A 16785-nucleotide genomic window follows, 5' to 3' on the forward strand; every position below is an offset into this window, starting at 1 on the left:
GGCAAATGGCGGCTACTTCAAAGAATCTAAAATATAAGATAGTTTTGATTTGTTTAACAATTTTTGGTCACTGCATAATTCCATTTGTGTTATTTCATAGATTTGATGTCTTTACTATTATTCTAATATGTGAAAAATAGTAAAAAATAAAGTGACCAAAACAAGACTGGTACTGTATATCAATATTTATAATTTTATGACAAAGCCTTGTTAAATTTTAATATCACATTATTATTACTGGGCTAACAACAATCTGTCTGGGCTAGTAGTTCTACCAATAGGAAGTACATGCGCATACGCACATGTACATACTGTATATGCACATACAAACACACACTCATGCTCACACACAAACAGACACACCCTTCCATAATGTCCTCTTCATTTACAGCAGGTGTAACTTTGAGGCCGAGGCCTGAGACAGGTGAAGCCTGTTGTCCAAATCCCACTCCTGTTTTCTGCTTGGCTGGACTGTAATTTCCTGAGCTTTGGAGAGCAGGCTATGCTGCCATGCACACAGGAAAACAGGCCTGATGTGCACTTAGTCCCTGTATGTGGGCAACAGATAAAGGACACACACACGCACACACACACCACTCCCACCACCACCTACACCCCGAGTAAACAAACCTTTCGCCTCTGTATTAGCTCTTACCTATAAGAAATATGACCACAACACTTTCGGGCCTCGGGGTCACACACCAGTGCACTCCACTGATAACACCTGTGGTCTATAATTTCACATGCATAATTGTTTAGTTAACTATATTGGCAACACTCTCACGCTATGTTGAAAATCGCGCATATGTGTCCCCCGTTGAAGCTGTTGCTTGGTTACTCAAGCAGCTACTCTGAGTTTTCCGACTACATATTCAAGTCTACCTAACCTTCGCAAAAATGGAAAAAAAAAAGATAAATTTCAATCTTTCTTTGTAGCTATTTTTACAGTAATGCTTCAAGTTCAGAGAGATTTTCTTCAAAGTTGTGTTCGATAGTTCTTCCTGTCTTTAAGCTTTCCTCTAGGTCAGGATCAATCTGCTCTGAGAGCTGTGTCACCGTCCCGCTGTCCTTCCAGCTACCCCCTCAAACCCCTGCGGTCACACCGCTGCGCCCCTCCTCCCGGATAACCTGATTAGGCAGCGAGTGCCCTGTTGCTCAGCCTCAGGCATTACCGCCGCTAATTCAGGCTGTCCGCCCACCCGCCGAGGCACGTGGCGTGACCCATAATGCACTCTGCCTCAGTACCGGGGCAGCTCCGCTTTTCAGCCGCTGACACAGGCAGAAAGACTGGCAGTGGCTAGAGGCGGAAGCACTCCCAGCATGTATACTGAATGGACTGACGCTGACCGCAAAAGACAGGAAATGGACTGAAATGGGCCACTAGATCATTAGAGGGCTGACTGGAGGGAAGGAGAACTGTACAGGGAAAAAAGACAAATTCATAATTTAAAGGGATAGTTCACCCCGGAATGAAAATGCGGTCATTATCTCCTCACCCTCTTGTCAGTCCAAACTCCATTGAAGTCCATAGGAACACCAACCACACCGTGAGTTAGCCCCTGCAGTTCCAGCTCTGCCTTCTCCCAAACTGTTGATGTTAGTAGGGGCCATCTTTTTACAGTCTAATATTTACTTCATTATCTCCTATATTTTCCTCACTGACAAAGTTCTGGTCACATACATCCTACAGTGCTCTGAAAGAAGACTCTTCTAGCTACTGTGGGGTGCGACTGTTGATACTTTCTGGAACCTAGCATTGTCAGTAGCTATGTTTCCATTCAGGTTTTGCACAAATTCTAATCAAACTATTGTATACTATATTGTATGTTATTTTGGAGCTATAAAAAGATGGCCCCATCAACACTAGTTTGAGAGATGTGTTTGGTGGTCCTATGAACTTCAATGGAGTTTCAGCTGACATGGGGGTGAGAAGATAACAAAATTTTCACAACTATTCCTTTAATTCTCAAATTGTCTCAAAATGTGCACACACATGAATTACAGTACTTGACCTTCATCTAATATGCATGGAAACAAGGACTAAGTGTAGCAAAATATGTCATAAATAATGTTATGATGATGCTTTCACTGTGCACTGTGCACCAAATGTATCTACTCTACCTTAGCTGACAGTATTTCTCTTCCCATATTCACATTTGATGACACCTTGCTGCAGCAACTTGATAGGTGCTGGTTATGGCATGATTTCCAATATAACTTAGAACTGCAATGGATATAACAGAACTTGTTTTATTGAGGAAAAAAACACACCTCTACAGCAATTAAACACAGGACATATTGTTCAGTTCTCAGTGCATCTCAAGCACCGTATGGCCAAATCTGAAGAATTGGAAAAGTAGTAGGGCAGAAAGGTAAGCCTAGTTTTCTGTTGGCCCTAGCAACAGTGCCATCAATGGCAGACAAAAGGAGATTGAATTATACCTTAGGAGAGCAGGGGGGCTATTTTGTACCGCGATACACCAGGGAGAGCCTTTGTGACTCTTTCAACACCTTTCAGAAGCAGGATTATTTTTTATCTTGCCAGGCGGCCAGCTGAATGAAAGATCCTTTCTATCATTTTCTATCTTCTCCATATTTTTAACTCCCCCACTCCTTTTCACCTTCCATCTTTCGTTCAATCTCTCTCCTTACAAAGACCCATCTATTTATATCTTTTTCTCATCCCAAGGGTTTGCTTTACCTTTGATGTAATGAGGAACATTTCAGATCAGTGACTCTGTTAATCTGTTTGGGAAACAGGAGAGAAACCCACACATAACTAAATGCAAACTGATATTTCAAGGGCATTTGTGTTTGCTAAAATAAGAGCACATTAAAGTCTTTCAATAATTTACCATTCCTCAGATATATTCATGATGATAATGAAGAGTAACAAGGCTTTTAAAATCATGTACAGTGGCTTTACAAGTGCAAGTTTGGAAACCGAGGCATTTCTATTAAAAGACGTGGAGTATTTAGGATCTTGTTTGTCTCTCTTATCATATCTAAAGACAAACGGCTATTATCATATTAAGGAATCTTGCAGTTGTTAAGGTTGGAACTTAAGGACTTTTGGGCACTACAGCAGCTTTCTTATGGTACGTTGCTGTGAAATCCTTCTCCTTTAGCCTCCTTTCAAATTGTGTGTGGAAAATGAAAAGTAGAAATTGAAATTTCTGCCCGTGCTTGTGATCATTTCATACCCAGAGTGTGATTTTAATATGCAGAAAGTTAATGCAGCAGTCTTAATCTTGTAAATATTTTCACATCTGAAATGTGTACTGAAAAGAAAAACACATCAGTCGATAAGCAGGACTCTCAGGAAAGCCTTGATCCTGTAGATCAGAGCTACGGGTAGTATGTGTGGTTTTGAGAGTGAATAATTATTCAATTCAATTGAAAATGAGCTTTATTTATTATTCATTTTATAGAAAAGAGTTTTGCCAAAGCATATATCACATGAAAAAGAAAAAGAAGTAAATACAATGTTAAAATCCGTAACATTTACAGTGTTCCAGTACTAACAGTCATGAAGCAGCAGAAACTCATTGGATACAGTGTCTCTATTAGCGACTCATCTTCTTCCTCTGCCCCCATGTCCTGTGTTGTCCCCCAAGGTTCCATACTTGGTCTAATCCTGTTCTCCATCTATTTGCTACCGCTAGGCCACATTATTCAGAAACACAACATTTCCTTTCACTGTTATGCAGATGATACACAGATCTACCTCCCCCTAGAGCCTAATAACTACACCAAACTAACTGACCTCAATAACTGTCTTCAAGACATCAAATCCTTGATGGCTGTGAACTTTCTTCAGCTCAATGACAATAAAACTGAAGTTATCTTATTTGGACCACAGCATTTGACCAACATTATTTCTCCTCATCTTGGCCCATTGGTCCCCTCTGTTAAACCACATGCAAAAAATCTTGGAGTAGTATTTGACTCAGGATTGAAGTTTGACAAACAAATCAATCAGGTAGTAAAATTAAGCTTCATGCAGCTCCGCATCATCTCCAAACTCAGATCAATTCTCTGTACTTCTGACCTGGAGAAAGTCATCCATGCTTTCATATCATCCCACCTTGATTATTGCAACTCGTTATATTTTGGTGTCACTCAGTCTTGTTTACCCCGTCTTCAACTAGTTCAAAATGCAGCAGCAAGAGTTTTGACAAGGTCAAAAAAGAAGGAGCACATTACTCCCATTCTTGCCTCCCTACACTGTCTGCCTGTTAGCTACAGAATTGATTTTAAAATCCTGATGTTTGTTTACAAGCTGTTAAATGGTCTCGCCCCCTCTTACATTACAGAACTCCTGTACCCATATCACACTGTCAGAGTACTGAGTTCGTCTGACCAAAGACTTCTGTCTGTCCCGAGATCCAGGACTAAGTGTTATGGGGACAGGGCCTTCTCTATCGCTGCCCCTAAACTATGGAATTCTCTTCCTCCCACCATCCGATTCTCCCCCACTATTGAGATCTTCAAGAGTCATCTTAAAACACACTTCTACTCACTAGCTTTTAACTGTGCCTAACTTAACTTAACTAGCTCAGGTATTTCTCCTGAAGTCTCTGTAGGTCTGTGTTGCCACTTTGGGCTCTGTGTGACCATGTGCCTTTACTATTATTATTATCATTATTATTTATCATCACTCTGATTTTTTTCTCCTCTCTTATTGTGTTTGTTTCCTTATTTTGCTTTTATTTTCCTCTGTGTGTGTTGTGAAGCACTTTGGATCAACTGTGTTGTGTGTAAAGTGCTATATAAATAAAGTTGAGTTGAATAGATGCTTTATAATACAGTCAATGCACTATGTTCAGTAAATACAAGACATGAATTCATAGTTAAAAATAATGTTATGAACGGTGTAGTATTATTAGGCTATATTGTTTCTGAACATATAACAAGATGAGATGAATTTGGCAGCAAGTAGCGATATTTGCTCCTCCTCTCCAGGCTCCACTGGGAGTTTTGAGGAATTGGGGAGGTTGGAGAAAATTGGAATTGGGCTTTCATATTTTGCGTAGCATATTTCTCTGATCGTTTCATATTTCAGACATGCACAAAGACGGTGCAGATCGGATTCTACCTCCTGCTGTTCACAATGCTGACGTAGCCTGTCTTGGTTTTGATGGCATAAAGTTGTGGTTTCACTCTGCAGAAAAGAGACTCAAACATCACTCTGCATTTGTTGTTCATCATTGATCCCCCCCTCTCTCTCTCCCCCTCTTTCTTTCTCTCTCTCTGTCTCTCTTTCTCTCTCTCATTCTCTTGGCCTATCTGCGTCCCTCGGAGAGCTCTGGTGAGAGCATGCTACATGAAAACATGCCAGACTTTGTAGCTGTTCTATTTTCTTGACAGCCTGCTTCTATGGCTTAATTTCGGGTTGCGTATTGAAATATTCAAGGTAGATGCAGCAGATGTGGACGGGACTGCCAGGTGTTTCCGAGAGAAGCCGATGCCTCGAGGTCTAAGCTTTGAGAGGAACAGAGGAAAAGGTGGAATTCTTGTGGGAGAAAGAGAGAAAAAAACATCGCCTCTGTTGTCATCACACCTTGCTTTAGCTCACTGAGGCAAAAGAGTTATCAGAAAAACGTAAAAGAAAGGGTATGGAATTTGAATGAAGTTGAGTGAAAGGCTTCTCTCCACCGGTGTACATGCTGCGGTACTGTATCAACATAATGAAACTGTTGTGCACTGAAGCAGTTTTCAGTAGTTTAAGGCATGTTTCTTTGTACCGTATCGGTCTTTGTGACTTAAACACAGCAGATAGGTGTTGCACTGTTGAAACTCCCTGAGGGGAGTGTCATCATGCCATCTATGATAGCAAATATTTTGCGAGCTTACAGCAAAACACTCCCACTGTTTGACTTCAATCACATACTCCCCCCCATCATTTGCTGGTCAAGGTTTTCGAGTTCAGATGCACTTCCATGATGCCTCTGTTCCTGGATATTCCACACTGATCTGACCAATCAAAGACATCCTCCGCGGTGCACAGAGTGAGGCAGCGCAGCCAGTTTCACCGTGAGCAGATTATCTTCCCCCTCGCTGTTTCCAAGGGAGAGGATTGAGGTGAGCTCGGGGGGAGGGAAACTCTCCCTCCTGGGGTCGATCTGAACCGCGTCAAGGCGAGAGCAGGGCTTCTGTGAGGTGGAACACGGCCCGCCGTTAGAGGCTGAGCCGCAGGAGTGTTTTGGAGGTGCGGCGCACTATTCACCTGAGATCTGGAGGAGAGCAGTTTCCCTGGGATCTTAAGAACGCGGCAGGCAGACAGGCAGGCAGGCAGGGTCTTTGAATTGCCCTCCCCAGTGGAAAGGAGGACTACTTGAATGGCTTGGGAGGAGATGAATGCCGGGTGAATGTGAAATGAGGCGATGGCGGCGGAAGGAAACGGAGCCGCTTCCATATGCATGACTCGGGGCCCCTTTTCAGCACTTCCCTTTCACTCTTTCTATTCTTGTCGGTGTTTAAGGCTGTGATAAAGCCGCCCCAGCTCAGCCACCCTATCCCCTGCCTCTGCCACAATAGGCTGAGCGCCCCAATTGACTGGGGCTTCAACTCACACCTCTACCTAACTCCCTCCCCTGTAATCAACCGAGCTTCTCATCTGGCCACAAAGGCCTTTCAAGACTCAGAGCTATGAGGTATCCATGGAGACAGATGGAGAGGAGAGGAGAGGAATACGGAGAAGGAAGGGAATATTTAATGTAAGTTGTCTCATTGAAGCAAGCCAAAACATTTCATAATAAGACTCCGTGATTAGTGAATAACTCTCACTTAAGCTGAAGTACAGCTGCACGGCGTTGTCTGTATATGTGCATGCATCTGTGTGTGGATGTGTGTGTACGCGTCTGTGTACTGGCTCTCGCTAATTGAGAGAAGAGTGTTATATGTGTACTTTTGTCCCATGTGTTGAATAGTGATAACTATGAATCCTTTCCACGCTGAAGAGGAGCCACCACTCGCTTGCACCAAGGTTGTGTCACTGCTCTTTGAAATCGGCAGAATGTGAGGTCTAGCTGTGCGCGAGTCAACAGCACATATCAAATTGAAGCCTCGCACGGATGAGGAACTCCCTTTGTAGCCGAGGTAATTGAAGATATGGATAATATACAATCCATTTGGAATAAATACAATGTTGTTTATTCATGGGAAATGATGATACGGGCAACATTTAAGTGGGGCTTTTTACTCGGAGAGAAGGGGGACTTGCCAGCCGCAAAAACAAACCGAGAGCCCTCCAACATGTGAAAGCTTCGAGGTCTCGCGGAACGATAATGATCTCCGGCTCCGAGAGAAAATGGCCCCCGCTCCGGCTCCTCTGGCACAATCGCAGGGCAAAGAGAGAGCGAGATTGAGAGGGGTAAGACAGAGAAACAGAGGTGGGGAGAGAGACATTCGTGGAGACCCGTAATGCGGAGGGAACACATAGACACCGGGCGGCTGGCAGGCGCAGACCGGCCCTCTGAAGGTGGGGCCGGATCGGCCAATAAACACAGCGGTAATGGCCGCGGAGTCATCATCTCCTCTGTGACCGCCACTGATTTGGCGCGAGCGGGGCCCCATCTTCTCCCATTCTCCCCGCCTTTTAATAAGTAATTTTCCTCCAAATGAAATCACTGCCCTCCCCCCCCCCACCCCCTTCCCCACCCTCTCATGCGCACATACTAGACACTAATTTTCAACTTGAGGAAATATTTTGCCGTGATCCCTGATGGAGACAAAATGGCCTCCTCATTTTCCTGGCAAGAGATGAGCCGTGCGAGGAATGCAACGCCTCGGGTCTTCCTTAAACCCCCCCGCCCCCGCCCCGCCCACACACACACACACACACACACACACACACACACACACACACACACTGTATACACTCTCTCTCTCTCTCTCTCTCTCTCTCTCTCTCTCTCTCTCTCTCCCTCCTGTCACTCACTGATTCTACAGATTTGGTGCCTTCGGGGAATGTAATGGGTCATTTTCTATGCGCATTACATCAGAATAATTCAATAACTTTATCAAATGTAAAGCATACATACATCTGGACAACTGAGATAGACTGTGTATAAATATATATATATATATATATATATATATATATTTTAGATACTATTTTCTCATTTTAGAGTAGAATTCTCCCTCAATTAACTTGGACTGTTTGGCTCTTAGGGGTTTGCAGTTCCCCAGAGGTAGAAGTGACTGATGGTGATGGTGTGTACAGTGTGTGCAGTATAACTTATACATGCTACATGCTAGTGGCTGATTGGGTCTCAGTAGATCTTATTTCACATATTCCCATATGCACGTACTAATAAACAATGCACACATACAGTATTTACACACAAACATGCCTGCACATTCTTTCTCTCCCTTTATATTTCTCTCTCTGTCACACACACACGCACACACACACATTCTCTCTGCAATCTTTCATTACTCACTAAGAGGGGAGAAAGGGTGCATAAGTGAGAGTATGCACAAGCATCCAACCACAGAGGATTTGTTATCGCATGTTTAATAAAAAAAAGCAAAAATAAAAGACCAGAGTTCATTAGAACCTATTAGCAGTGCCGAGGTAAGTGTTTCTCAAAAGGTACCTTGTTTTATCCGAACACTTTTTGATGAATATTCCCATTGTTCCAAGGACAATTGTTTAATCAAACTCACTATTTCACATAAAGGCTGTCTGCGGAGAAATAATTTCCTCAGTAAAAGATTAGGATTTTCAGAGGAGGTATGAAAAATACATCTATAATAATGAATAATTTATCACGGCTCGCATACTTCAGGCGCGATTCCGGTCTTGCTTTTCTGTCTGTTTGGATCAGTGACAACAAAGCGCGGAGCTAAGTGGGATCAGGATCCCGTTTTGATATGTATGGTGTGCTCATGAAAGGTAATACAGAGAGAAAGAAAGAAAGACAAAATGCCCCCCACATTTCCACCCCTCAAAAAGAAAAATGGATGTGAAAGCAACGGGGATGTTTGCATGTTCAACGGCTCGGAGAGAGACATGCAAATCAAAGTTGTTAAAGGCAGGCTATGTTTTGAAAGGTTGCGGCGTGTTTTCCTTTGCGATGAGACAATGTGCGTTTGATTATCTGTAATCTTTATTCCCCCTGTCTGCCAAACAGGGGTTATGGCTGTGTTGTTGGTGTGGTTTTCCATTCAAATGATCTAATGTTAGGCACCTCACAGCTAATGCTATCATTACAGCTCAGACATACTGAGAAGAAAAGAGAGTATGTGTGTGTGTGTGTGTGTCAGTGTGTATGTCAAGCCATGAATGCATATGCTAGTTGGGATAAGACGATAATTATTTTGCATGTATGTGCCTGTAGGCCCTTTTGTTTCTGCCATATAGCGTGTGTGTGTGTGTGTGTGTGTGTGTGTCCGAGGTGCTCAGTGCAGAGGTTGTAAAATCCATGTTGGATTGGGAACACCATTAGTTGAGAGTCAGCACTTCTACAGTATGGAGACAGAGGGGAAATGGTCCCTCTCACGAAAATCCTCCCATGGTATATTCTCAAGGCAGAGCGGGAGAGAGAAAGAGAGGGGGAGAGCGGGAAAGGAGGACGAGATGATGTATGAAACCATTAGGCCCCTAACACCTAAAACGCTCGGTTCAGCTGCATGTGTGCCATTACTGCCATTATACCATATGCTCCGGGCACCGTGGAGATGGAGGGATAGGGAGGACAAAGGGAGAGGAAGACGGAGGAGAGAGATAGTGGGAGCGGAGTGGGATGACCCGTGTGATAGAGAGGTAGCGTGATGTAATGCATTACTGATAGGAAGAGGAGAGGCTGGTAATGTGGCGCTGTGGATGAACGAGGACTCTCTCCCTCTCTCTCTCCTTCTCTCTCTCCGATGAATATCTCCGCCCTCACTCTAGTGCTAATAAAGGAAGTGAGGTGATCTCGTTAGCTGGCCATTTTAGATTAAGATTGAAGTGGAGGTAATGCCATTACTTATGGTGGCTTTATAGGATATAGATCGCTGACTTCATATAATATCATCAGCAGATAGGGTTTCTGCCGGTCTGGAGGCAGACACGCTTACAATATACCAAAATTGATCCTGATTCTGTGACAATGAGCGCTGGCAGCATCCAAACCTCATTATGTGCACATTCACTCGCAGTCTGAGGAGCAGGTGTCCACATGCAGTCGCTTCAGCCACAGTATGTCTGTTAATTATCCTCGTCCTTGTATTCCCTCATTGTGCATAAAGGTGCTACATGTAGCATTTGAACATCAATACATTTTTGAGACAGGGCTACAATTACAGTAAACAAAGGGCGCCATCGCTGGGAATATTGTCAGCCTCTACCAGCCTCTGTTTGCCGTGTTTTACATCATGCGCCACCGGGTCGGATTTTACAGGATTACTCTTCACCAGAAAACAGAATGTAGACCGCTGTTCCTCCAGTGCAAGTGGAGCTAAAGATTTCAGAGTTTCTCGCGACGGCAGATGGCGGAACGAGTGAGCGGCCTATTGAAATCTCACTTCCAGCATGTTTATTGTCTTCGGTAAAGCCAAAAAGTAAACAAATGCAAGACGCAATATCGTCAGGAAGCAACAGGGTTTATGGGAAATGCGGCACTAACACTAACTAGTACTGACAAAGCCACTGGCATGAGATAGAGGCTACCAATCATCTCAACCATGGTCTCATTTGTTTTTTTATATCACAATTAATTTGACAATGACATATTGATGTGTTATAATGCTACATGTAGCACCTATAAGCGTCTCCAACTCGATGCCTAGAGACAGACAGTGCACAATCAAGCCTACTGTAAACCTGAAAACACACAGACAATTCTGATTCCGTCTTCACCCTCTCTGGTCCAGGGTGGAGCCCATCTTCAAGCCTGCTGATTTTTCGATTTCTCGCTCAAGTGTCAGACAGGTAGAGTGCCTTTAAGTGCCTGCAGGGCAGAGAAAGAGCCACGGGCCTCTTTCTGGGTTGACTAAACAGGCCAGGGTTGTCCCTCCCCAGATTAATAGCTGCTTGTTTATGTCACAGGCAAAGGACTGCTGCGTGGATACTGTGCATATTTCAACTGTACTCTGCTAAGCTGGCACGGTCCCCCAGGTGAACTGAGGGGATGACTAGCAATACTGCAGAGTAAGGAGAAGCAGAGCGCATGAATATGTGATGTGGGCCTATGGAGGGGCCCGCGGTGGAGGAGAGGAGGAGGATGAGATGATTCGAATAAGAAAGCTTAACAGGCTCGGCTGAAAGGGTTTATCTGTTTATTTGTTTGTTTATTTATTTCATTTTTGGTGAAGCAGCCGTAAAGGGATCTATTTCGCTACGCACACACACACACACAAAAGATAGAGACGTACGCATGCAAGCATGTGAGTTTGTAAGTATGGGGAAGAAGTTAGGCCTATTGAAGGAACAAAGGGCAGAATACGGGGAAGGAAGGAAAGGAGGGAGGGAGGGAGTTAGTTCAGACGTAACCCTGCAAAAATAATCCAGACAAAGTGAAAAGTTGTTCTTCCCCACCAGTCAATCAAATGAATACAGCTATTTCTACAGTATAGATGTTTGAGGTTGAGTGATTACATGGTCAGTGTTCAACTTATACCCCAATTGGTATTTGACCTTGACTGTTAAGGTGCTTAGAGTGGAGCTTTGCATCCAGGAGTTAATTTTCCCTCTCATTGTCCCTCTCCCTCCAACCGACAAAGTAGGAGGTCGGCTTCACTGCCTTGCTCCAGCCATTCAGGAGCAAGTGCTTCGCTCACTGTAGTCCGGGGTAATTGCCAACCGCTGGCAACAAAAGGCAGAATAATTGCCACTGTGTTCAGTCCGTCTTTAGACAAATGTCAAAAACTCTGCTCTCAAGCGCCACTGTCTTTTTTTTTTGGAGATAAAAAGAGAGTGACGTTTGTAGGGAAGATAATGTTCGGTTTTAACTGTGGCCATCTTTTCATTAGAGTCTTGTCTTTGGAGCAGAACAGAACAGAACAGCCTATTACAGTAACATGTTTTCTGTTTTTTAAGTAAGATTTCTCCTTGGAATGCATGTTCAACATGGTAAATAAAGTTACAGATTCTAAAATGACTTGGGGAATACCTTGTCTAAACCCTGTAATTGAAGAATCTCCCAAAACACCATGTTGTTGACAATACACTCCTTTCTCTCTTCTGTCCACACAGCTGGAAGTTTCAACCACAGACCTGGGTGGGAACCTGGTTGAAGGACCAGCCATATTAGTGGTCATCGTCATCGACCAGAACGACAACCGGCCCATCTTCAAAGAGACGCGCTACTCGGGAGAGGTGCTCGAGGGATCTCCTACAGGTAGGTGGCGCTGTTCTAGGGCTGGAACTACAGAGAACTGTGCTTTTGGTGGATATAATTGGACAGCAGTGTTGCATACGCTATGATTACTACCTGTCAGACATCCACCGATCTGAAGCTAGGTATCATTGCATTGATGGCATCTGCATTCACGGGCTGAGCTGGCTGGTTTGTGTGTGTAATTGCAGTGATAAAGTCAATAGCGCATTTGGATTCCACTATTGTGACAGAAAAGGATGTGCTGTGTTAAATCTCAAAATTCTTTAAAAAGGTATTTAGGCATTGAATAGTCTAGTAGGGTGGTCCACAGACATTGAACATGCCTTTTATAATAAAACCAGAGAAAGGCAAGGAATCTTTTTGTGCTCTCTATCTGATGCTCTCGACTGTTGTTAGCATTGATGTCTTGCAATTTGGTGAGAAAGCTGGTTATTCAGAGAAAGTGCATGTACATATTGGCCTGGCGCCTCCCTCCCTCTGTGGTCTAAAGAAATGAGAAAGTCAGTGAGACAGAGACACAGTGAGGGTGAGCCCTGGGTGTCCAAGGCTTGTGCCAACAGAACACATTTCCTTATCTGTTCACTGTGTGTGTGTGCGTGTGTGTGTGGGAGACCTGCACTTGTCACTGTATTACATTTCCTCCTTGCAGCAGGACTTATAGCAGCTCTCCTCACCTACATTATATCTTCGGGCCGCGGTATACTTCTTCTTACAGACAAAAGGACACGTTTGCGGAGGAAAAACACAGCACCTCATTGGCTTTGGACTAAATGAATCCTTCGCACACCAGCCCCCGGTGCATGATCGCCTACAGTCGGTCTGAAATATCACACGATCGCTCGTGTTGCTTTGTGGCAAAGCGTCTCTCCATTCCCGTTTCCAGTTCAGTGCCTTTGTTCGCACCACGCTACCGTCTCGTGGTCAACTCTTTCAAAACAAATAATTTCTCGCTGTGTTTGTTAGTGGATATTTGTGACCGGTCCAGCAGCTTCTAACCGCTCATATTCCCTCAGCTGCCTTTGTCGCGCTTTCTCCGCAGCGATTGTTGTTGTTCTCCGCTATCTCCAGCTTGCACGTTATGGTTACCTCTTTAATCTTTATACGTGGAAATAAACGAAACAACACAAAGCCGCAGTGGGTATACACAGTTATATGTTGCACCCCATTTGACTGTTTCTATTTTGCGCAAGTAAAACTATGTTGTTAGTATATTGCCGCCTTTACACAGGTTTTATTGTTTGTGTGTGCGTGTGTGATTATTTGTGTACATGCCTTAGAAATGATGTCTGTATTCTCTCATTTTTGTTTCTTTGCCTTTGACATTCTCTGCCAGAACGAAATCAAATTCCACACACAATATATACTGTATTTAAAGTGAAACAACCAACACATGCACGACATCACAGGCAAAAAAGCCCCAAGTTTACCAGTCTTCCAGGTGTCACAGCAGCAAAAATACTGTTCAAATTGCATTGGAGGAATACATTAGTTGAATGCCTTTGTCGTAGTTGCCAGTCAGATGGTCAGTAGTGGGTGTGTGTGTGATTGCAGGTGGAATGCACCAACGCTAACTCCTTTACATGCAAGTGTTCATTCTGCATCCATTCAATATACATGATGTGCCTGCCTGTATATATTTGACTAATGGGGAGAAACAAAAGCCCATGCAGTGCAGATCCTATCATACTCCTCACTCTGTTTGTGCTCACATCATTAGCACATAAAGCAAACAGACATAAACCTCAATCACCAGCAGAGCTCCGCAGATAAGAGGGATCAGTCAGCTGGCAGGCAGAGGCATGACACACACACACACACCCAAGTAGGCAAGCATTTTTACACACTGGGGCACATGCATGTGGCTGTGGGCGCACACATACACACTGTCATACACCTACAGTTAGTAGGCAACACCTTATCATTATTTTGGACTGCAGCAGCTTGTTACAGCATTGCTTCCCATAGAGACATTTTGAGCAGTTGTCAACTTCATGCTGACCTTGTGTTATGAATTGCTAATGCAGGCATTGCTTATGCGATGGTATATTAGGTAAGCAACAGAATGTTGTTACCGGGTATACAAAACAAGATAATAGGCTGACAACTCCCATAGTTGAATGTTGTTAGACTAATGTAGTCAAACTAAAAGCACATTCTGGGCCCGCAGTCTTAGGGCCGGAATGATTTCCATTAATTTGACTGTAAAGCAGCGTGTGTGTGTGTACTTACATGTGTGTGTCCATCTTTATCGTATGTATGTCTAACAGTGAGAAAATCAGCACACTGGGGGTGAATCAGAGATATGACAAATCCCTGGCAGGTTAGTCTCTTATTGGTTCAGCCCCAGTGAGGTCCAGGTCTCCCAAAACACATGAATCATCAGAGTAGCTTTTAGCCCCAACTCTGTTTACTAGACAAGTTAACTCTGACTTCTGCACACTCAGCACCGTTAAATTTTCAAAAAACTCATTTTACATTACTGGTTTAGATCTGATATCATCCACCGGAGGCCCTCTTGTGACTTGGCTAGATAGAATTGAGACAGATTTTCTTTTATATGCAATTACATGATACAGTTTTCTTTTTTTTTAATATATATATATCTTGGAGACTCTAAGGAAATACTTTTGTTCCCCCGAGCTCCCTGTAAACTGCTATTTCATGAGTGGATTATAGCCTCCTTGAATAAACCAAACTGAACAAAATAAAATGAACTGAAGTTTGATTTTATTTTCAGTGTGGCTTGATCTGACAGCTCCTTGCTGCTTTCGTTGCCATGGATGCCAGATCCAGTTGAGCTCAGAGATAAGATGAAGAATGTAGTACTGAAGACTGTTTGATTTCTTTGCATATCTCTGCAAATCCGTACACTAAATAGTCTACTTAGCCAGCCTGTCAGTCCGACCTCAGTGCTCAATCAATTAATAAATCAATCATTCAAATTACATTCAACAACCTCACAGTTTTTCCCCACAGGCTTCCAGGCCAATGCATTTCCAAATAGAAACCAAACCTAACAGTAACCTAAAAACACACAAAGAGAAGAAGAGAGAAATTTAACATTCAGTTAATTTGCAAATAAAATAACTTTCATTCTCAATTATGAGCTGAAATGTTTTTCAAAGATGTCAGAAAATTGTGAGATGTTGTGATAAATGACTATTGACCCCTTGTAGATGTCTTAGTTTTTATTGGTTTGGTGGTGAAGTAGTCAACAAACCAAAAAGATGCTGTCCCATTAAAGTGTTTTTGTATGTGTTATTATCTTGTTTCCACCTAAGACAGTGGAAAAATGGGTCCCCAAGGTGCTCTGACAAAATAATTATGGACTGGTTATGGTAGCTGTAGAGCAAGTCCCTGTAATGTGAGGCTGACTAAAAGGGTTGTAGATTTTAAAAGCGTTCAATTTTGCTTGATGCGGCCCCCTAAATGCCAACAAAATCTGTTTTAGATATATGGATAGATAGCTAGATAGATAGATAGATAGATAGATAGATAGATAGATAGATAGCCTACAGTGACTATTTGACCCCCCCTGCCGCTCTCTCCCAACCTCCCACTGATTATGTTAAATGGGTGTCCAAACCTTAACTGGGAGGTTGGAGGTCAAATGGTGATTGGACGTTGTTACTGTATGGAGCCGGAGGGAAACAGGTCTTATACCCTTTAGTCCTCATACCTGACCTCTGACCTCTGAACCACCATACTTTTTAATCGAGGCCTTAAGGGAAGTTGACCCATCGCATAGCTGCGTTCATAGGTTGACCTCGTGAACTCAGAATTCAGTTGGGTTCATCCATATGCTCAGCTAGGAGTCAGAATAGTGGAGTAGCTACAGAGGCGGTGTGTGTGTTTGAACTTGATAAATAGATGCAAGGCCACCGTTAAGCATTCACCCCTTAATTTACGCATTTTTACCCGTTTCTTGCCACCTTCTTCGAGTTCAAAACGTAATGCCATCGCCTCAAGCAAGCTCCGAGAACTAGCAAGGGAATTAGAGGAGGGGCCGTTTGTACTGTGCAGGGTGTGTGGCTCGCTGTTTGTTTCTGTTGCAGTGGAGAAATGGATTCCTGTGCTTTTGTATGTTGTAGTTCCCAAGCACGTGTGTGTGTGTAAGTGAATATGTGTGCATGTGCTCCCGTGTGTGTGTGTGTGTGTGTGTGTGCATGTGCAAGTGAGTGAATAAGTGAGTGCATAAGCAAATGTGTGTGCCTGTGCTCCCGTGTTTGTGTGTGTGTGTGTGAGCAAGTGAGTGAATGCATAAGTGAACGTGTGTGTGTGTGTATGCGTGCCAGCTCTAGCAGCATGGTGTGTGTGTCACACAGCAGTGGCTGGGCAGCAGGGGAAGCTGTAGGGGAGAATGTCACAGTGCTCTGACATTTCTGTGCAAACTGATAACAAAGGCAGCCAAAGCCCGAGTCTCCTGGCAAGCCCTCTCCTCCCTCTCTGTTTACTC

At 43.6% G+C, this 16785-nt stretch overlaps 1 protein-coding gene across 1 annotated transcript in view; it reads left to right on the plus strand.

Moving 5' to 3' along the window:
• Positions 1 to 16785, plus strand: part of cdh13 (cadherin 13, H-cadherin (heart)) — a gene marked incomplete at its 3' end in the record, with an annotated part of 286073 nt that overhangs the window by 144270 nt on the left and 125018 nt on the right. The window contains exon 7 of the mRNA XM_071514707.1: positions 12185 to 12329. Coding sequence (XP_071370808.1) covers positions 12185 to 12329 — 145 coding nt within the window. The remainder of the gene's footprint in view (positions 1 to 12184; positions 12330 to 16785) is intronic.

Source organism: Centroberyx affinis, unplaced genomic scaffold (genome assembly GCF_046629955.1).
Source record: "Centroberyx affinis isolate AG114_WGS23_722 - 3 ecotype Tasmania unplaced genomic scaffold, CSIRO-AGI_Caff_v1 ptg009722l_1, whole genome shotgun sequence".
Lineage (NCBI taxonomy): Eukaryota > Metazoa > Chordata > Actinopteri > Beryciformes > Berycidae > Centroberyx > Centroberyx affinis.